This window comes from Peromyscus eremicus, chromosome 8a (assembly GCF_949786415.1).
Source record: "Peromyscus eremicus chromosome 8a, PerEre_H2_v1, whole genome shotgun sequence".
Taxonomy (NCBI): Eukaryota; Metazoa; Chordata; class Mammalia; order Rodentia; family Cricetidae; genus Peromyscus; species Peromyscus eremicus.
The window spans coordinates 53011503-53032541 of record NC_081423.1 but is presented as its reverse complement, the minus strand read 5'-3'; the positions used below and the strand labels follow the sequence as shown (position 1 = coordinate 53032541).

The 21039-nt window shown below is 51.6% G+C and overlaps 2 protein-coding genes across 3 annotated transcripts; one reads left to right on the top strand and one right to left on the bottom strand.

Moving 5' to 3' along the window:
* Positions 1-7830: 7830 nt before the first annotated feature.
* Tnk1 (tyrosine kinase non receptor 1) lies at positions 7831-14744 on the top strand. The gene is made up of 13 exons (XM_059271002.1): positions 7831-8039; positions 8951-9162; positions 9322-9392; positions 9544-9735; positions 9853-10008; positions 10109-10392; positions 10690-10963; positions 12074-12168; positions 12494-12658; positions 12907-12986; positions 13547-13887; positions 13970-14065; positions 14147-14744. The coding sequence occupies exons 2-13, from the start codon at positions 9000-9002 to the stop codon at positions 14258-14260; spliced, it is 2031 nt and encodes a 676-aa protein (XP_059126985.1). The 5' UTR covers positions 7831-8039; positions 8951-8999; the 3' UTR covers positions 14261-14744.
* Plscr3 (phospholipid scramblase 3) lies at positions 14745-19716 on the bottom strand. Of its 2 annotated transcripts, XM_059271003.1 has the most exons (8): positions 19354-19716; positions 18971-19139; positions 18469-18704; positions 18339-18381; positions 18012-18232; positions 17673-17834; positions 15730-15891; positions 14745-15557 (listed from the first exon to the last, which is right to left on the bottom strand). In XM_059271003.1, exons 2-8 carry the CDS (start codon positions 18975-18977, stop codon positions 15501-15503), a joined length of 888 nt encoding a protein of 295 aa, XP_059126986.1. In that variant the 5' UTR covers positions 18978-19139; positions 19354-19716; the 3' UTR covers positions 14745-15500. The 2 variants fall into 2 exon arrangements, with proteins under 2 accessions (XP_059126986.1, XP_059126987.1); XM_059271004.1 differs by lacking the exon at positions 19354-19716 and having other exon boundaries at positions 18971-19334.
* Positions 19717-21039: the final 1323 nt, after the last annotated feature.

The window sequence follows — 21039 nt, the reverse complement described above, 5'->3', positions numbered from 1 at the left end:
AAACTATATACGTTTTAAACATTTATGTGTGTGCAGTGTTTATATATCATGTATGTGTGTGTGTGTGTATGTGCATGTGTAAATGTATGTATGCCCATGGGTGCACAGGAGGAGGACAGAGAAGGGCATTAAGTACTTCTGTCTTAAAAACAAAATCAAAGCCGGGTGGTGGCGGCACATGTCTTTAGTCCCAGCACTCGGGAGGCAGAGGCAGGTGGATCTCTGTGAGTCTGAGGCTAGCCTGGGCTACAGAGTGAGTTCCAGGACAGGCTCCAAAGCTACACAGAGAAACCCTGTCTCAAAAAACAAAACAAACAAAAGCAACCAACCAACCAAATAAACAAAAAACCCAAAAAAACAAAATCAAACAGGACAATTACACATACCTAACAGAGGACTTATGTACAGAATATAAAAATCACTTATGCCGGGCGGTGGTGGCTCACGCCTTTAATCCCAGCACTTGGGAGGCAGAGCCAGGCGGATCTCTGTGAGTTCGAGGCCAGCCTGGGTTACCGAGTGAGTTCCAGGAAAGGTGCAAAGCTACACAGAGAAACCCTGTCTCGAAAAAGCAAAAAAAAAAAAAAAAAAAAAAAAAAACACTTATAAATCTGTGATAAGAAGAAAAACAGGCAGGGAGGTGGTAGCACATGCCTTTAATCCCAGCACTCAGGAGGCCGAGTCAGGTGGATCTCTGTTGAGTTTGAGGCCAGCCTGGTCTACAGAGTCTATAGCCAGGACAGACAGGTTCCAAAGCTACACAGAGAAACCCTGTCTCAGAAAACAAACGAACAAAAACCAAAACAACAAAAGAAGGAGGAGGAGGAGGAGGGGGAGGAGGAGGAGGGGGAGGAGGAGGAGGGGGAGGAGGAGGAGGGGGAGGAGAAGAAGAAGAAGAAGAAGAAGAAGAAGAAGAAGAAGAAGAAGAAGAAGAAGAAGAAGAAGAAGAAGCCATTAGAAAGAGGAGCTGGGGGACAGACAAAAGAACAGAACATACATTTAAAACTGTGTGGCTGGCAAGAAAGTCCAGGAAGGTCGAGGACGGCTTCTGGGACTCAGGTCTCACCTTCCACCTTGTTGAGTCTTTCTGGTTTCTCCTGCTGTCCAACGTTCTCCAGGTCAGCTGTACCAAGAGCATCTGGGAAATTCTGTCTCAGCCTTCCATCTCACCACTGGAGTGTTGCGGTTTACAGATGTGTGCCACTGCATCCAGGTTTTGTTTTTTTTTTTTTAAGACAGGATCTCCCTATACAGCTCTGGCTGGCCTGGAACTCACAGAACTCCATGCCAGGCTAAATATCCTGCTTTTTCACGTGGGTTCCAAGGCTCAAACTCAGGCTATCGGGAATGCTGTGGAACACCTTTACCTGCTAAACCATTTCCCAGGGGCTCACACTGAGATAGCTGTATTTCATTTCTTTGAATGTATTTATTTTTGTGGTTCTGGGGATTGATCTTAGGGCTTTGCACGTGTTAGGGAAGTGTTCTACCACTGAGCGACACCTCTAAGCCATCCAGTCGGGCTTTGTTGATAGCACTGGCCTCTTCCTGTGTAGTTCAGGCTGACCTGGAACTCACTCTGCAGTCTGTCGGCCTCCAAACTCAGTCCTTCCGCTTCAGTCTCCTGAGTGGGGAAACTACAGGAGTGAGCCAGCATTCAACTAATATATGACTTTTAAAATCTAGTGCCCTGACAAAAGGTATTTGGGTTGTTTTTATTCATTGGATTTCTTTCAAAACACCTTTATTAATGTGCAATTGGCAAAGAAGAAACTGTCCATATTTAAAGTATAAGAAGAAACTGTCCATATTTAAAGTATTCAACTTGGCAAATTTTGATGAGCATGAGCATATGTACCCAGGCGGCCTTTACTGCAGTCAAGATAATGGAAACAACTGCTATCCCTATGAGTTTCCTTATGTCTCTTCCTAATCAGTTAATTCCTTCTCTCTGTTCCTCTAGTTTGTAGTTCCTAAAATTTTATACAAACAGGTTCATAAAGTATGTTCTCTCTTGTCTGTCTTCATTTACTCAGCATAATTATTATTATTATTTTTTCTTTGTTTTGAGACAGGGTTTCTCTGTGTAGCCCTGGCTGTCCTGGGACTCACTCTGTAGACCAGGCCACTCTGGAACTTGGATCTGCCTGCCTCTGCCTCCCGAGTGCTAGGATTAAAGATGTGCACCCCCACCTGGCAGTAACTCTTAAAAACATTATAGGATGTTAAGCGTTGGAGGTATGGCTCAGTGGCAGAGTGTCTTCCTAGTGTGCATAGGGCCCTAGGTTCAACTCCCCAGCTTTCCCAAAAACAAAACAACAAAAACATTATGTGAACTGAAATAAGCTAAAAACAATAAAATTACTTCAACTCAACGCTATTTAACTTTTTTTTTTACATTTATTCACGCATTTGTGTATGCACAGAGGTCAGAGAACACCTTGGGGAGTTTTCTCCTAGTCCCATGTGGGTCCTGGGGATTGAAGTCAGACTGTCAGCCTGGGTAGCCGCTTCCTTTATCTGCTGATCATCTTGCTTGCCTTGAAACTCTATTTAAAGAGAGTTTAAACTCTCTTTAAAGAGAGCAAAAATTATCTACAGTTTGTAGTTTTTGTTTCTTTCTTTCTTGTGTTGTTTTGGGACAAGGTTACACCCACATACTACCACATCCTGTTTATACAGTGCTGGGATCAAACCTAGAACCTAGTAAATACTAGGCAAGTACTCTATCAACCGAACTACAGCCCCAGCCCCCCTCTTATTATTGGCTGGAAGAGTTATGTTGTAGAATATTATTTCAAGGTGTGTTCCTTTTTTTGATGTTGCATTTGTTTAACTCTGTGAAGCTGTGTTACTGTGCCTGTGTGAAACACCTGATGGTCTAATAAAGAACTGGACAGCCAACAGCAAGGCAGGAGAAAGGGTAGGCGGGGTTGGCAGGCAGACAGAATATATAGAAGGAGACATTTGGGAGGAAGGAGAGAGGAGCAAAAGAGAAGGAGGAGGACATCAGGGGCCAGCCACTCAGCCACACAGCCAGCCACGGAGAAAGAATGAAAGTAAGATTACAGAAGTAAGAGAAGGAAAAAGCCCCAAGGCAAAAGGTAGATGGGATAATTTAAAGTTAAGGAAAGTTGGCAAGAAACAAGCCAAACTAAATCTGGACATTTATAAGTAAGAATAAACCTTCATGTATGATTTATTTGAGAGTTAGGCCCCCCAAAAAGAGCAACAACCAACAACAATATATTTATTCATTTTATTTATTTATTTATTTTGGTTTTTTGAGACAAGGATTCTCTGTGTAGCTTTGGAGCCTGTCCTGGAACTCACTCTGTAGCCCAGGCTGACCTCAAACTCACAGAGATCCGCCTGACTCTGCCTCCTGAGTGCTGGGATTAAAGGCGTGTGCCACCATGACCTGGCTTTATTCATTTTAAATTGTATTTATTTTTATGTTTATGGGTGTTTTGTCTACACATTTGTGTGCCACAAGTGTGCAGTGCCCTCAGAGGCCAAAAGAGGAGGAGCTGTAACAACAGCAAAAAAACTGTAACAAAAAAAACTGTAACAAAAGTTGTGGGCCACCATATAGGTCATGAGAACCGAACCTGGGTCATCAAAAGAACAGCCAAGGCTCTTAACTACTGCAACATCTCTCCAGCCCCATATTATTAGTTTTTTTTTAAGATTTATTTATTCATGTATATGAATGCTCTGTCTTCATGCACATCAGGAGGAATCTGATACCATTACAGATGGTTGTGAGCTACCATGTGGTTGCTGGGAATTGAACTCAGGCCCTCTGGAAGAGCAGCCAGTGCTCTTAACTGCTGAACCATCTCTCCAGCCCCAATATTATCAGTTTTTAAATTATGTATGTGTATCTCTAGGTGAGGATTTGTGCACCTGTGTGTGCAGTACCCAATGAAAGCCAGAAGAAGGCATCTGATTTCTGGGAGCTGAGGTGGTTATGAACTACCTGATATGGGTGCTGGGTGCTGAGGAACTGAACTCGGGTCCTTGGTAAAAACAGTATATACTCTTTTTATTTTATTTTAAATTTTCAAGACAGAGTTTCACTGTGTAACCCAGGCTGTCCTGGAACTCATAGAGATCAGTCTACCTCTGCCTCCCAAGTGCTGAGATTAAAGGCGTGCGCTTCCACTGCCTGGCCAGTACATGTTCTTAACTGCTAAGCCATCTCTCTAGCCCCTTAAAAGACATTTTTTGTTTGTTTGTTTGTTTTGAGACAGGGTTTCTCTGAGTGCTGGGATTAAAGGCATACACCACCACCACCCAGCAAAAGACATTTTTTAGACGCAGATTTTTTTTCTTTTTTGAATTGTGTGTGTCTGTGTGTTTTGCCTATGTGTATGTTTGTGTATTACTTGGGTGCCTGGTGCATGTGAAGGTTTGTGATGGTTAAAATGTATATTAAGGGAGGCTGGAGAGATGGCTCAGGAGTAGTAGTTGCTCTTTCCAAGGACCTGGGTTTAATTCCCAGTACCCACACGGTGGCTTACAACCATCTGTAACTTCACATGTATGTAGTGGTGGTACATAGACATACATAGAAGTAAAACATCCATACATATACAATAAAAAATAAAATTTAAAAAAGAAATCAAAATAATAGCTGCTTTTGAGATACGGATTTTTTTCAGTGCTGTGATTATTGAACCTAGGGCTTCACACAAGCCAAGCAAGCACTCTACATTGAACTACACCCCTGCCTTTTCCTTATCTCCCTCTGAGACAGGGTCTCACTATGCTGCCCAGGCTCATCTTGAACTACCCTGAACTTGGGATCCTGCCCCAGCCTCCTGAGTAGTTGGGATTCCAGACCTCCAATTCCCTGTCTGGCTGGATTATTGTCTGCAGTGATGCATGTGTACAGGAGTTACAGTTTCATTGAGCTGTATATTTAAACGTGTTACAAGGTACCTCATGTAAGTTAGACCTAGATAGAGAACTACCACTGAGCTACATCCCACAAGCTTTTCTTGCATTTTGAGACAAGACTTTCCCACGTAGCTCCAGGCTGACCTTAAACTGGAGATTTCCCTACCTCAACCACTGAATGCTGAGATGACAGGGGTGTGCCACCATCCCAGCCACCATCCAGCAATATAGTCATTTTTTAGCACATTCCTACTTATAAAAAAAAGTTTACTGGGCATGGCAACACACACTTATAATTCCAGCACTTAATAGGCTGAGTCAGAAGGATCTCAAGTTTGAAGCTAGATACATAAGGAGACCTGGCTTCAAAACAGAACAAAGGAGAATATAGATACAATAAAATAATGGTGAAAATCTAGTATAAGAAATATACATACCGCCGGGCGGTGGTGGCGCACGCCTTTAATCCCAGCACTCGGGAGGCAGAGCCAGGCGGATCTCTGTGAGTTTGAGGCTAGCTTGAGCTACCAAGTGAGTTCCAGGAAAGGCACAAAGCTACACAGAGAAACCCTGTCTCGAAAAACAAACAAACAAACAAACAAACAAAAAAAAGAAATATACATACCATTAATGTAGTTGTTTTCAAGTATCATATACTGTAGGCAATGCTATAGATTCTGCCTTTATACTGTTGACAGCACAGGTTTGTTACAGGATCACCATAAACACATGAGTCATACATTATAATAAGACTTTACTTTTTTTTTCCCCCTGGAGCTGAGGACCAAACCCAGCGCCTTATGCTTACTAGGCAAGTGCTCTACCACTGAGCTAAATCCTCAACCCTTTTTTTTTTTTTTTGAGACAAGGTTTCTCTGTACTGACTGTACTGGAACTCACTCTGTAGACCAGGCTGGCCTCGAACTCAGAAATTCACCTGCCTCTGCCTCCTGAGTGCTGGGACTAAAGGTGTGTGCCACCACTGTCCAACTCATTGTAGGCATCTTTTAAAAATGTCTTATGGAGCAGTTCGAGGCCAGTCTGATCTAAATAGTTCCAGAACGACCAGGGCTACACAGAGAAACCCTGTCTCAAAAAACAAACAAACAAACAAAACCAACAACAACAACAAAAACAAAAACCAAACAAACAAAAAGATGCCTACAAATGCCACTCGGCAATAAGAAGAGATACTGGCTGAGAATTTTCCAAATCTCATAAAAATTGTGAGTTCATAGGGAAAAGAAATATAACACAATGCATAGAATAAATTGAAAAGAATCATTATCAAGTACTACACAAGAAAACAGAAATGCCAATGATATTTTAAAAGCAGGGAGTAATGACAGATCATCTACAAAGATCATCAGATTGGATTAGACCGACAGATTGCTTTACAACCAACATACGTGGCCCTGACTGTGTGCCTACGCTGTTCTGAGGACGTCAAACACCAAGATGAGTAAGATGGGCCCATTTCCTACCCTGTAGAGCCCACAGCGTACAAGCGACAGATGAACAACTGCAGCATGTCTGGTTGGAGGAGAAGGAACCGGTAAGAAATCGTGCTTGTAGAACTGCAGTGTGATTTCCCTCCAGGGCTGGGACACCCCGTGTATTTCCCAACATACAGAGGGCTGTTACCACTAGGGACAGAGGGTGACAGCGCTGTGTTCATGGAGTCATCCGTCCTTGGGACAGGGGGCAGGGCAGATAGTCAAGCTTCCTCTCTGGGACCCCAGAAGAAAAGGGAGAGAGCATGATCCTCCTTGGAGTATTCTTCAAGAACCCAGCTGCATGCCCAGTGCTAGGGAGGCCAAGGCAGGCAGATCTCTGTGAATTCAAGCCTGGGTTACATAGTGAGACCCTGTCCCAAAAAAGCAGGGTGGGGGCTGGAGAGATGGCTCAGCGCTTAAGAGCACTTGCTGCTCTTTCGGAGAACTCTGCTCGGTTTCCAGCACCTACTTCGGTGGCTCGTGCCCTCTTGTAACTCCAGTTTCAAGGGATCCAACAGTCTCTTCTGGCATCTGTGGGAACACACACACACGGTGTACATGTAGGCACACACATAGGCTACCTAGGGGCTGAGTTATAGAGGAAGTGTCAGTGAGAGGAAAGGAGTTCCTTGGGCCACTGAGTGCTCCCCAGCCTCACTTCCTGACCCTGTTTAGGACCAGAGCTGGCTTCGTAACACCACCCCTCTGCCCCGGCTCTATTCCAAAGCATCCTGTGCCTTGGCTTCCCTTCCAGAGTTACAAAATGCCTGTTAGGACCTCTTTCCTAAAGGCCGTGCCTGTGTCCTGCTTCACCCACATTCCTGTACCTGGGCACAGCAGTAGGTGCCTACTACTTCGGTGAAATATTTGGGGGCAGGGACAGCATGTGGGACAGACAGGGCCGGGAGAAAGATCTAGGGAGAGTGGGGAAGACTGCCAAGAGAGGCGAGCCCAAGGGAGGTTAACGACGGCCTAGAGGCTCGCTCACCTGTCCAGCAGGTGGGAGGAGCGCAGCCTGGGCGTCCGCCACAAAGGGCCACCAGGGAATTGGTCCTCGATTGCTCCGGGCCAGCTTCCAGGACCCGCCCTCCGCCGCCTGGGGTCCCGCCCTTCTTGGGGTTTAATACCGGCCACTTGGGCGGCTCCGCTGCTGCCTCTTCCGCCTCGGCCAGGTGAGAGTCCGCACCTAGAAGGGGCGCCCGGGGCTGGCACCAGCAGGATCCCTTTGGGGTGCGTCACTGGATCCCTTTCCCGGGTCCTTCCCTTCCCTCCCAGCGTTTCTTCCTGGCTGCCTCCTCCGGTTCCTCCCTTCCTACCTGTGGTGCGAGGTCGCAGGGTCTTTCTGGGCCTGGACTTTCATCTGCTCTCAGTTCCTAGGCCGCCTGGGGTGGCTCTCCTCGCCTCCCACCCCCTCTTCACCCACCCACCCCCTCGCCCGCAATCTAGGACTTCCTCGTGGCTGAACTACAGCGGGATCAGGGAGAGGGCCAGGGGTGTGAAGGAGAGTCTTTGGGCAGGCAGCCCGGACCCAAAGGCCTAGAGCCTCGTTTGATAATGGCTGGTGGAAGTGCTTGGAAGCCAGCTCGGGCCGAGTGACGCAGAGGAGCACCTGGGCGCTGTACCTGGAGCTGAGCTCAGGTGGGTGTGGAGGACCACACACCTGGCCGCCTGGGTAGCTTTGTGAACGCTTGGCTACGGTCTTAGCCGGCGGTTAGCAGCCCAGCACAGATACCTATTTAATTTCCAATGTTGTTCTTGCCTTGGGTGTTTAAGAGGCCATGACGCTGGGTGGGCATCACTGGGGTGAGGTGGCAGTATATCCTCACTATGTGTTTGTGTTTATGTGATCCTTGGTGTCTCAGATATGTGTGACGGTGTATCTAGGTAGCTTTGATTTGTGGAGAAAGTGAACTGTTGGGTCCCAAGTATACCTGTGTGAGGGTGTGTGGCAGTATGCCTGCATTTTTGTGGCGGTATATGGGAATGTCTTGGACTTGAGACAACATGTATCTGATTGTCTCAGGCATGTTTTGTAGCATATCTAGGTCTCAGTGTGTGTGTGTGTGTGTGTGTGGTGTGTGTGTGTGTTCAGCAGTGGGTGGGAGGCAGTGTACCTCATCTATATGTCTTCCTATGTGCCTGAGGTATGGCGTGTTAGCATATCTGGACATCTCCAGTTTGCGTGTGGTAGGTAAAATGAGGAAGCGAGGTGTCTCTGTTGTACACAAGTGAGTGTGTGCAAAGGTGTGGCTCAGGAGTAAATGGGCACCGCGTTTGAGTGTTGGGGTACAGGGGCGGTGTACCATATGACTAAAGACGGTGGCATAGCTGGACTTGGTAGCCTGGGCAGGCAGTGTTCTGAAATCTCAAGTGTGTGGGGAGCAGATTTCTCAGTCTTGGGGATGCGAGTAGGCTACCAGAGGTATGTATGTATGTATGTGGCCGAGTTCCTCACTACCTCTGATCCACCTCTTGAGTACCTGAGTGTTTCTGATGTGCTGAGGGTGGCAGCTGAGATTCTGTCCTTGTGTCCTTGGTACCTGCTTTAGGCTACACATTTAGCAGACTGCCATCCTCCTTAGAGGTCCGACTCCAGACATGCTCCCTGAAGCCAGTTCCCTGTGGCTACTGCGGCTGCTCCGGGACATACAGCTGGCCCAGTTTTACCGGCCCATCCTTGAGGAACTTAACGTCACTCGGCCAGAACATTTTGACTTTGTAAGGCCTGAGGACCTGGACAACATTGGCATGGGCAGGCCTGGTGAGGACTCTTTGCCCTGAGGCCCTGTAGTTTCCCCAGCCTTCTCCCAGGACCGGCTGTTGGTCCTGCTCCCCCAGCGCCAGACTTCTTGCCTGTCAGCTCTCGGTACTCCACCCCATCCCCACTCCATCCTAGCCCTCTAATTCTGGCCTTCCCCAGCCCAGCGCAGACTTGCTGAAGCCCTGAAGAGGTACCGGTCAGGAGTCAAGTCCAAGAACTGGGTCTACAAGGTATGTGGTGTTGGTGGTGTTGGTGATGTTGGTGGTGCTGGTGGTGCTGGTGCTGGTGCTGGTGGTGGTAGTATTATCTGAGGAATGACAAGCTGAGTGGCTGGGAGGGTTAGTCAGGGTCCCCACACCTGAATTCGTACTCCTATTCCAGATCCTTGGGGGTTTTGCCCCTGAACAGAAGGAGATCACTCCACGCTCAGACAGTCTTCAGTGTCTCCATGAGCCAGAGGGGGGACTCAAGTGTCTGATTCCAGAGGGTGCTGTGTGCAGAGGGGAGCTCCTGGGCTCAGGCTGCTTTGGTGTTGTACATCGAGGGCTATGGACGCTGCCCAGTGGCCAAAGTGTGAGTGTTCAAGGGGCTTACTTAATCCAAGGTAACCAGCCCCCTTCGTTCTCCATCCTCGACCCTGGCCATGGCCCGTTACCCTGGGTGCTTGATGGTACTTCCGCCCACCCGCAGATCCCAGTGGCTGTCAAGTCCCTCCGGGTCGACCCTGAGGTTCCGATGGGCACAGAGCTGGGAGACTTCCTGCGGGAAGTGTCTGTCATGATGAAGCTGGAGCACCCACATGTGCTGCGTCTGCATGGCCTGGTATTGGGCCAGCCTCTGCAGATGGTGAGCACACACTGCTGTCCTCATAGCCCCAGGGCTGGTGTGTGGCAAGAAAGACCAGTGAGGCCACCCTGTGGCTTTACATGGCACTGTGTTCCTGCAGGTGATGGAGCTGGCGCCCCTGGGCTCCCTGCATGCGCGCCTGATTGCCCCAGCGCCAACGCCCCCACTGCCTTTGGCCCTTCTGTGCCTCTTCCTGAAGCAGTTGGCAGGAGCCATGGCGTATTTGGGGTCCCGTGGGTTAGTGCACCGGGATCTCGCCACCCGCAACCTGCTGCTGGCCTCACCACGCACCATCAAGGTGGCAGATTTTGGACTTGTGAGGCCGCTGGGCGGCACCCGGGGTCGCTACGTCATGGGTGGGCCCCGTCCCATCCCCTATGCGTGGTGAGGGTCTTACTCTGATGGTCTGGCTTGAGGCAGGGCTGGAGAGTCCGGCTTAGGCAGGGCTGGGGAGTAGCAGCTATTTAGGAACTAGGGCCGGGGTGTGGGGCAGGGGGATGTGTGTTGGGGGTGGGAGTTGTTAGTCTTCTAGAGGAGGCAGGACAGAGGCATCATCAGGTCAAGAAACATAGAAGGGATTTCTGAGGCTGATGGGGCGGGGCGGGAATCCAAGGGAGTGGGCGCACAATGGAAGATGAGCTGGGCACAGACCTAGCCCCCTTCAACTTCGGTCTGCCTCAGGTGTGCCCCGGAGAGCCTTCGCCAGGGAGCCTTCTCATCTGCCTCTGACGTGTGGATGTTTGGCGTGACGCTGTGGGAAATGTTTTCCGGAGGCGAGGAACCCTGGGCAGGTGTTCCACCGTATCTCATCTTACAGCGGCTGGAGAAGGACCGAGCCAGGTTGCCGCGGCCTCCTCTCTGTTCCAGGGCCCTCTACTCACTCGCCTTGCGCTGCTGGGCGGCTCACCCTGCAGACAGGCCTAGCTTCTCCAACCTGGAAGGGCTGCTTCAAGAGGTGGGGCTCCCCAATGCTGCAGACACACATCGCCTTTCTGCCCTTTATCCGCTCCCACCGAGTTCCAAGACAAGCATGTCTTGATGCCCGGGCTGGAACCTGGAACTCAACTCTGAACCAAACAGATTCCGCCCCTTCCTGCAGCAGGTTTGGAGCCCTGAGGAGGCAGCTAGGGGCTATAGAGATGTGGCTGGAAGAGGGGTGTTTGCTTCTTGGCCACAAAGGAGGCTCAGAATAGAGCAGCAGGTACTCATGGGTGCTTGACCAGCGAAGAAAGAAATTCTGTGTGGCAGGCCAAGTGAAAGTAATGAGGCTGTGGTTGTGAGCAGACCTTCGTCATGGAGCGTTTAGAAGACTCGACCGGTGTGATACACTCTGAAGTGCTTTACGGGTGTCCTCAATCCCTCATTTTGTCCTGTTTAGCAGCTCCTGGAGGTGGTTATTCTTAATCTCTATTTAACAGATGGGGCAGTTCATCCACTGATAGGTCAGTGACGTATCTAAAGTCACACTTATCTGAAGTGCGGGTGCTGAGAGTAGCATTGTCCACGTGACTTCAGAGCTGGTCCCTAAACCAGGCTATCTGCTGGTTAGGGCAGTTTGGTCTTCACTCTGAGGGCACTTGGGAGCTGTGGGAAGGGTCCGGGTCAGAGTCATTATTTTAGTTGAGCTGGGTCGGAGGATGCTAACAGGGATGTTACTGAGAGTGGCTGGGAGGCAGAAGTGTGAGAAAGAACTCCAGATCAGAGCTGAAGCAGTGGACCTGGGAAGGAGTGGAAATGCCCGAGATGTGTGGGAGACGAATGTGGTGGGCTTGGGTGTAAAATAAAAACGTGAACAGGATGGCTCTTTTTTGGTCTCCTTAAGTGGAGACAAGGTTCCCCTTTGTGGTTTCTTGAGTCCCGTGTCCAGCATGGCATGGAGTCCAGGTCAGCAACCCTACCCCACTTTGGGTTGCAGTGGGGTAACAGGGACGGGGCTGGGCAGAGGACACACCTGGTGTGCACTTATTTGATGGGTGGATGCCCAAGGAAGGCCCTTTCTTTGGCTTTCTTGTCATCCTTGTGACTTAGGCCGAAAGCCCAGCCACATTTTCTTCTGTCTCCACAGGCTTGGCTTTCTGAGGGACGTTGTGTGAGGGAGGTCACAGAGCCAGGTGCTTTGCGGATGGAGCCTGGTGACCCCATCACGGTCATCGAGGGCAGGTGACAACCTTACATCCCCTAAGCATCTCCAGGGGAGGCATCCTCCGGTCTTCTCGACTCCTGGTCTCTGCATTTTCCTCCATCTCCTTGAATCTTGTGGGTCTTTTTCTCCCCTCCCCACTGTGCCCCGAGCTCCAGCGCAGTCCTACCCTCCCTGCTGGAGCCCTGCCTGGCCCACAGTGCCCTTTTTGTGTTGGAGAGAAAAAGGCTTCCCTTCCTCCAGGCAGATGTGGCCACAAGACACACAGCTTGATGAGCTGAATGTGGCCCGAGAGCTGCCGCTGCTCCCCCAGCTCCGTTTCTTCACCAGCTCCTCTTCCCACAGCCCCGACACCCCAACCTGGAAGGGCCAGAATGGCCGCACTTTCAAAGTGGGCAACTTCCCGGCTTCAGCAGTGACGCTACCAGACTCGGGGGGTTCGCCCGTCACCCATCCAGCCCACAGAGGTTCCCCCGCCCGGGGAGAGAGATGCCGAGGAAGCGTAGATGGGTGAGGCTCTGAAAGGACAGGAGGGGACAGAGTGAGGTCGGAGGGACTGACCAAATCTAGAAACTTCTCTGAAAGAAAACCTGGGAACAAGACTAGCGTGATCTGGGAGTGTAAGAACGGACTCACCCCCAGCTCGAGCTTCCCTTGTGGGTCTCAGCATGTGTGGGACCCATTTTCTTTTGGGGGTGGGGAAAGGAGGTCATGACGTGGGGGAGTAGCGGAGGATGAACTAGATCACTCTTTGACAGGGAGAGAGAGAAGACAAAGTTTCAGGATCTACCATCAGCACAAGGCCAGAGAAGGAAGGTACCCCTGCAAAGGATGAAAGGTGAGGATGTCAGTACCCAGGGTCTCAGGAACAGCCCTCCCGTTCCCCTTCCCAACCCTGAATCCGTGTTTGCAGATATGTATGTATGTTTTCCTTCCTCCGAATTCCATCTTTGGACAGCCTACCTTTACTCTAAGATCTTTGTTTGGGGTAGGTTGAGACAGGGTCTCTCTATGTAGCCCTGGCTGTCAGAACTTGCTCTGTAGACCAGGCTGGCCTCAAACTCAGAGATCCACCTGCCTCTGCCTCCCAAGCACTGAGCTTAAAGGGGTGTACCACCACTGCCTGGAAATCCTTTGAGATCTTAAGAAATTGGAGGCACCTTGATGTCCCCACTGGACAGTGTCTCCTGGGTCTGGCCCCAAATACTGTTCTTTGGATCCCTTGCTGCCTTGGTGCCATTTGTGTACCTTTCCTACTGTCCCACCTAACATAGAGACACCTGAGGACAAGGCCAGCTAGTTTACCTAAATGTTCTTTCAAAATCACACAGCTCAGTGCAGACAGAGAGAGCAGGAAGGTAGGCCTCCTTTCAAGTTGTTTCTTTCTCAACTCTGAAGGCATTTCCAAGAGTCTGGAGTCAGTTTTGTCCCTGGGCCCCCGACCCACAGGAGGTGGTTCAAGCCCTCCTGAACTTCGACACAGAAGAGCTATGCCCCAGGGACTCCCAGACCGGCCTCCACGCCCACCAGACCGGCCACCACGCCCACCAGACCTGCCTCCACGACCATCTTTGATCTCCAGCTCTTCTCAGTCCATCCAGCCCCACAAAGCACGGCCTCCCTGGCCCAAAAGAGAACCCTCACACAATCACCGCACTGGAGTACCTGGAGCCAGCAAAGCCTCTGTCCCTTCTGGAGGCCCCTTTTCAGACCCTGAGTGGCAGAGGAAGATTGTAGAGGTGAGGTCTCCACTGAAATGACTTGGGGTTCAAAGGGCGTATAGGCTGGGACAAGAGCTAAGCAAGGATTTGTCCCCCACAGGTAGAGCTGAGTGTACATGGAGTCACTTTCCAGGAGTGCCAAGTGGCCCTTAGAACCACTGGGGGCGATGTGGCTTCGGCTATCCGGAACCTCAAGGTAAAGCTAACTCCTTCTCCGGGTTCCCTCTTCTCCTGCTCTGCCCCCTGTGGTCAGCTGCCCTCCTTCCCGCTCCCACAGGTAGACCAGCTCTTCCACCTCAGTAACAGGTCCAGAGCAGACTGTCGTCGAATCCTGGAGCATCACCAGTGGGACCTGTCAGCAGCCAGTCGCTACGTCCTGGCGCGGTCCTGAACTCTGCATCCTTGGGGATGGCTACCAGCATGGAGAACCTGGCCCACTTGGGGCCTGGCCTTATGGGACCAAACAGAACCAGGAGGTCTTGACAGAGGCAGACTTCACACCAAGGGAGATCTTACTGGCTGTAAGGAGGTATAACGAGTGTGCAGGGCACCAGGTCAGGCACTGGGGAGTGTTTCCTCCATACCCCGCTCCTTGGCCTCTGAGGGCCTAAGAACCTTTGACTGGACCAAGAAGGATCTAGTCCACTCTGCTCACCACATTCCCAATCGAATAGGACTTGGAAGAACAAAAGCGGCAGAGGAATCCTCTACTCAGACAACGACCAAGTAGCCGTACCGGCCCGTGGAACAACCGTTAGTACGTCTTTAGCTGCCTCACTAGACTCTGGGGCACCCGGCTTAGACACTGACTCAGGGCAGTATCTTAGACACAAAATCACCATGGGTGATAAAGACTACGTTTTTGGACTCAAGGATGTTTTCTTTTTTCTTTAATCCAAACAGTATAGATTATGAGACGGCAACTCTAGCCCGGAGGCTGCCATTCCTTTGCGTTATCCCACATCAGTTCGTTCTTCGTCCATCACATACATCTTCCAATGTGTAAAAAGTTGCAAAGTTTATATGAGTACAACATACAAAGACACTCCCCTGCATCGGGGAGGAAGGGGTGAACGGTTAAATAAGGCACAGAAGCTGCAGAAGGCACCAGTGGGCCCAGGGGGTTAGGGAGTTGGCACTGGGTCCCAACCTCTACAGCTGCTAATGAGGAGGCGGGGATCCCCTCAAGGTGCCACAGTCTGAAGCTAAACTAATTGGCTAAACCGGCGAAAGAGTGGCCTGTCTGCCGTCTTTGGTGCTGCTGGCTGTTTACCCACCAGCCCTCTTGTGAGAGTCCTGGATCCCATAGGCCTCCTCCTGTGCAGAGGCCCTGGAGGAGGGAGTGGGTAGGGAAGTCCAAACTCTACCGTTGTGTGGGTAGGGACTGCCGGGAGATGGTAAAACACTGTGAGGAAAGGTCTCGTACATACTCCTCTGTGGGCCATGGCCATGGGTGAAGGGGGGAGGAGAGGAGGGGAGGGATGGGACACAGTGGCTCTCCACCACTCAGCCACCTGTCTGTCCACTGCAGTGTGTACCAAGGAAGGGGTTGCCTCAGGAGGGGAAGGCCAGGGCAGGTGACCATCTTGAATTCTGGATGAGGCGATGGTCTCCTCACACTGAGGTGGCTTCTAACTGGTGATGGCAGAGGGCCCAGCGCCGCCTCGCTTCTCGAAGAACATGTAGTCCTAAGGGAAGGTCAAATGGGAGATCTGGCTGGGTCCAGCTCGTATGACTTAGCTCTGGACCTGACACCCACCATCCATGGGACTGGCCTTCCAGTAAGGGTCCAGGAAGTAAACCAAGCTTCAAATAGGAGGAAAGGAGAAGCAGGCAGAAGGGCAGGGACAGCCCACTCACAATGAGGAACGTGGCTCCCAGCAGCACAGCCTTCGCTCTTACATCCAGATCTATTGGGAACTGGAGGCCAAAGTCGTCAGCGTCCGTGAGGGCTTCTCGGAGTAATCCTCCCCACTGCTTGCTGATGCGACCCACGCTTCGAGATTCATCCTTAGTTTTCACCTGTTGGGAGGGAAGAAGGACCCAGCTGGGAAAGTGCGACCCATCTCACTTGCCTCCTGTCTCTACAGTTGCATGTGTTAGTGGTGGAGACTGTGTCCTCAGTGACTCCTCGCAATAGCGTTGGGTTTCCATACGACGGCAGGGGGGACATACCCCGGGTTACATGAATACACGGTGAAGATTAGGATTTAGAGTCAGATCTGTTGCTTTCCAAAGGCCATGCATGGCATAACTGTACTCAGTGATAAGTGACCAGTTGCTAGGCTTGCTTTGGTTACCAGTACTCCTGACACCCATGGTTGGTACTGTATGCAAAGTACGTGCCCTATGCAAAGGAGCCTGGCCGAGAGGGCAAAGGGAGGTGCCAAAGATCCTCCCCAAAGTGTGCTTTTAATCCTTTCCAGCGTTGCATATGAACCCCATCTAGAGGCTAGCCAATCCTAGCAGACAAGGTGCCAACGGGCAGCCTCTGAGGACCGTGATTCCCACTGGCCTCTCCAAGCTCAGAAAGAAGAAGCCATGTGGAAGTCAGTGGTGACTCAGTGACTTCCTGGTCCAGAGACTAGAATTGAAGCAGTTTCCTCTTACATCCTGTGCATCCTCTTCCCACCTTGCAGGGAACTTCCTGCAGCCTGGTTCTGCACTCAGCAAGGTTGTCTGCTACCAACTCCGCATTCCCGAGAGCACAGATCAAGTATGGACCACTCAAAACCGTCAAAGGGACACTGGCTCCCTGAGAACCCCACAACACACACATTCCCATCCAGGGATCACACAATCTTCTTTCCAGCTGGTTCTCAGGACAGCAACTCCCTCTGACTACAAAGGTGACTCACTTTCTACAGACAACCTGAGGTGAGGCACCTCTACGGGACGAACCCTGTTGTTTCTCCTTTATCTGAATGGAGAATCATCCTTTAAAAAACTCCGTGCGGTGCCTCTGTCTTCTAAGAGCCAAAGTTTCCCAAGCCTCCTACTGAAATCCTCACCACTTGAGTTCTTCTGTCTCTGGATGGTGAGAGGAAGCCACAGTGAGAAGGACATCACCTGGACTTCAGGTTGGACTGGTCACCTGGACTTCTAGGTTTGCAGGACAAGCCAAGGATTAAATTGCTGCAGGGTCCAGCCCATGGCAAACTTAAACACCGAAAGAAGACTAAATTGGCAGTCCTCCACCTTAGATCTAGGCTGGCTTCGGATTCTCCCCCAGTCCCCCTACAGGGCTGGAGGGAACACTCAGCCTTGGTCTGAAGATGAATTGTTGTTGTTGTTTCAGACAGGGTCTCTCTATAATAGTCCTGACTGTCCTAGAACTCACTATGTAGACCAAGCTGGCCTCTAACTCACAGAAACCACATTCCTCTGCCTTCTGAGTGCTGGGATTAAAGGTGTGCATCACCATGAAATCTTCTTTGATGTGCTTTTACAGGTTCACAGGACCATCTCACTTCTGAATGGAAGAAAACAAAGTCCGGTAGGGATCACAAGAGATTCGGAATTGTCAGATTGAGGGTCTTGACCCTAATCCAGCCATTAGCATAGACACTACCATCTTGTTTTTCTAATTACATTTATGGGTTGATTGATTGTGTGTGCTCCATGGCATGTGTGTAGAGACCAGAGGATAGTCTGCAGGAGTTGATTCTCCTGTACCGTATGGGGCTCACAGCTAGAACTCAGGTTGTCAAACCTGGTGGCAAGTCCCTTTACCCTCTGAGCCATCTCATCAGCCCCCATCTTGGTGTATGAAGAACCTAGGAATCGCTCCCTATTTATAATACCTCAAAGTTGGTGTCTGTACCACAGCCACAGGTCCAGCAAGGCCCCACAACTCGAAGGACAGTCTGGCGATCAGCATCCAGGATGGAAAACTTAGGAAGGAAAGGGTGCCAGGTCTGCAGCACATGGCCAATGGTGGTACCAGGTGGAGACTGCACTTCCATCTGGAGACGGAGGCAGACAGGGTCAGTGCCAAGCCAGGATACCTTGGCCAGAGCTCTTCCCCGATGCCATTTGTCTTCTGACTATTCACTAAACCTCCTGCCGCTACTAAAGCCACAGTGCTTTCCGGGCTGCTCCCTGCACCGCTCACCAACCACCACAAAACCTGCCCTACCCACCTCCTGAAGGCCACAGGGGCAGCAGCTGCAGCCACAGTGAAGTGGGCGGAGGAGGCGGAGCACCTCGCGGTCCCCGGGGTCCGCCAGGCGGACACGAAGCGGCCGGCGGGCACCACAGCACAGACGGGCACAACAGTTGCTTTCTTCAGCTGCCTGACCCAGTTGCTGTCCGGTCCCAGCGCGAAGTTCATACCTATTACAGGTCTCCCAGCCTAGGAACGCTGTTAAGGGGGTAACATGCTGAGGCTCAGGGGCCTCACCTGGCCAAAAGCTCACCACCGCACCAAAGACCATGAAGCCCAACCTGCTGCTCCTCCTCTTACTCACTTTCCACTCGTTCAGCCTTCTGATGAATGAAGATCTGATCAATCTGTAAAGGGTTAAGAGCAGCGTTGACCTTATCCATCAGCCCGGACCGTATCCATCAGTTCCCTCAGCCACCCTCCCTCCCACTCACCTGCACTAAGAATTCGAGGCCAGGAGGCACCCCAGGCAGCGGCAAGAATGGAGCAGGAGACCCTGGGGCCACGGGGCCTGGCGAGGGGAAGACAGCGAAGCCGGGCGCAGGGGCCGGCACCTGGGCAGGCACTGGGGCCTGTCCGGGTCCAGGATGCAGGGCAGGCTCTGGATACCCAGCTGTCACGGGGTAGGGAGGTGGGGGCGAAGGGGCGTAGCCTTTGGGGGGTAAGTAGCCTGTAGGGGTGCAGGGGCAGGTTAGAAAGTTACCTGTGGCCTCATCTTCCTCTTTCTCAGCCCAAGGGCCAGGAGTACCCGCGGGAAACATAAGAAGAGGCAGAGAATGATGGGGCGGGGAGGGGGGGACAGGGCGGCGGCTCCCCAGGAGGAAGGGAGGGCCCCACGCAGCCAGTCTGAGCACATTCCTGGAGAATGTGTTCGACACCCGGCACCCAAGTTCGTGAGGGGGAGATAACGCAGACCCCAGCCTAGCGCCCACGTACCTGCCATGGGAAAGGGGAGGGGAGCCTTGGGCTGTCGGCGTCCGGGAGGCTTAGTTCTGGAGTGGAGACAAGCTTGGGAACGGCCAGACAGACACAGACACAAAGACGGACAGGCAAAGGCGAAGAGGCAGCGGCGCCTAGCGCAGGCCCAGGGTCTCTTGGGCGGCGCCTACGACTCGGGGAGAAACCGAAAGTGTCAGCGGGCGGGGCGGGGTACCTGGGACCCTGAATTTCCTTAGGGGACCCAGGACCGCCCCCTCCCTTTGTTCTCCCATTTTCTGCGGAGACGGCTGTTGGCAGACGGCAGGACAGATGGACCTGCGGTCAGACAGACGACCTGACCTCGAGGAAGGTCTCCCTGACCCCTCTATGGTCCGGCTCACCTGAAGCCCCCAGAATAAGCCGGGGGGGCCACGCACTCCAGGGCTCACAGGCTGGTGGAGGCGGGCCCGGGATCTGGCCCCACCCCCGGGTCGCCTAAGCCCCGCCCCCCACTCCGGGCGGGGCGTCTGCGCAGAAGACAGGCGCTTCTCCTCCCCCGGGGCCGCGGACCTTGGACCTTGGTGCGTCTGGCTCGCCTTGCTCGCCGTGGGCCCGCCCCTTCCGCTCGGACTGCAGAGGCGTGGAGACCCGGGCTGTCGGAGGGGACTGCGGCCCAGTCCCTATGCCGCGACCCTAACCTTCTCGGCGGGCGGCTGTGCTGCCTCCCCATCGCGTGGCTGCTCGGGACCCCGCGATCCTCCTCCCAAGGGCGGGTCGGGCGTCGCTGACGCAGCGGAGCACCATTCACACTCTCATTGGCTTCCAGAGTTGGCTCGGCGTTCTCCTTCTAGCTCAGGGCGACCTCGCTGTGTTCTCTCCCTGTCGCAGCGTTGACCCACTCAGGCACCTCTCCGTTCAGGCGCACCCATTACACGCGTGACAGGCTGCCAAGAGGTATCAATAATGAATGTGCGTGAGGTGAGGCTCAGAAAAAAACAAAAAAACAAAAAAACAAAAACGCTTGAACAGAACAGGTCCCCCATTCCCCTGCATAGTGGCACACGCTTGTAATCCCAGCACTTGGGAAGGAAGAGGCAGGAGGATAGCTACACAGGTCCCCCATTCCCCTGCATAGTGGCACACGCTTGTAATCCCAGCACTTGGGAAGGAAGAGGCAGGAGGATAGCTACAAGTATGAGGCCAGTCTGTTCTATATGGCGAGTTCCAGAACAAGTCAGGGCTACAATAGCAAGACTCTCAAAAGACCCTCTCCCTCAATAGAAGAAAGTATAGCATCTAGGTAGGTGTGGATCACGTCCGAAGTTGCAGCACTTTGAAGACTGAGGCAGGAGGATCACCGTGAGTTCCAGGTCATCCTGGGAGTGAGACGCTATTTAAAAACAAACAAAACCAAAGCAGCCCACCACTTCTGCCTGGGTCTTGTTGTCAATTATATTTTAATGTCTGAGATGAGGTGCAGACACAGGAACTCTGAGAATTCTGGCCTTTATTGTACAGCCCAAACTGAGAACTAGTATATTAGAAGAACTCAGGAGCTGTAGGCAGGCAAAGGCAAGGAGGAGGTGCCTGCAGAAATCTGGGCATAATATGATGGATTGGACCAGAAACCAGGGCAGTAGCAGCGGTGGTGATGTGCATTTGAGGAAACATGACTTCATTATGGCTCAGAGATAGGCTGTAAGAAAAAGAATTGGAAGGTGAGTCACACTTGGCTTGGGAGACCCTTCGGCACAGCACAGATCCCCCCCCCCCCCCAACCCCTTGCTCTGATCAGTCATTTACTGCCTACACTCCAATCCCTGGTTTCATGTATCTTCTCCCTGTTGACTCGTTACTTCCAAGATCCTGTTCCTTTTCCTTTGGTGACTTCTGACTAATGCTGAAAACACAGCAGATGAGCTGAAGCCTTAACAGCTTCCAAAGTCTAAAACAGCCCACTTTAGGGATTAAAGACTGAGCACACTGGCCTGGTTGGTCTTCAGACCATTGCTGAAGTCTGCATTTTTTTTCATTTCTTGTTTTGTTATTTTGTGTGTATAGGTGTTTTGCCTGCATGTGTGTCTCCA

Excerpts from the sequence above, each read along its gene's own strand:
- Plscr3 (XM_059271003.1), bottom strand. Across the intron at positions 18,382-18,468 it reads GCCTCGAATTCTTAGTGCAG|ATTGATCAGATCTTCATTCA; the intron begins GTGAGTGGGAGG and ends AACCCTTTACAG. Across the intron at positions 15,558-15,729 it reads TGGGAGCCACGTTCCTCATT|GACTACATGTTCTTCGAGAA; the intron begins GTGAGTGGGCTG and ends ACCTTCCCTTAG.
- Tnk1 (XM_059271002.1), top strand. The coding sequence starts at position 9,000 with ATGCTCCCTGAAGCCAGTTCCCTGTGGCTACTGCGGCTGCTCCGGGAC. Across the intron at positions 10,009-10,108 it reads TGGGCCAGCCTCTGCAGATG|GTGATGGAGCTGGCGCCCCT; the intron begins GTGAGCACACAC and ends GTGTTCCTGCAG. Across the intron at positions 10,964-12,073 it reads TGGAAGGGCTGCTTCAAGAG|GCTTGGCTTTCTGAGGGACG; the intron begins GTGGGGCTCCCC and ends CTGTCTCCACAG.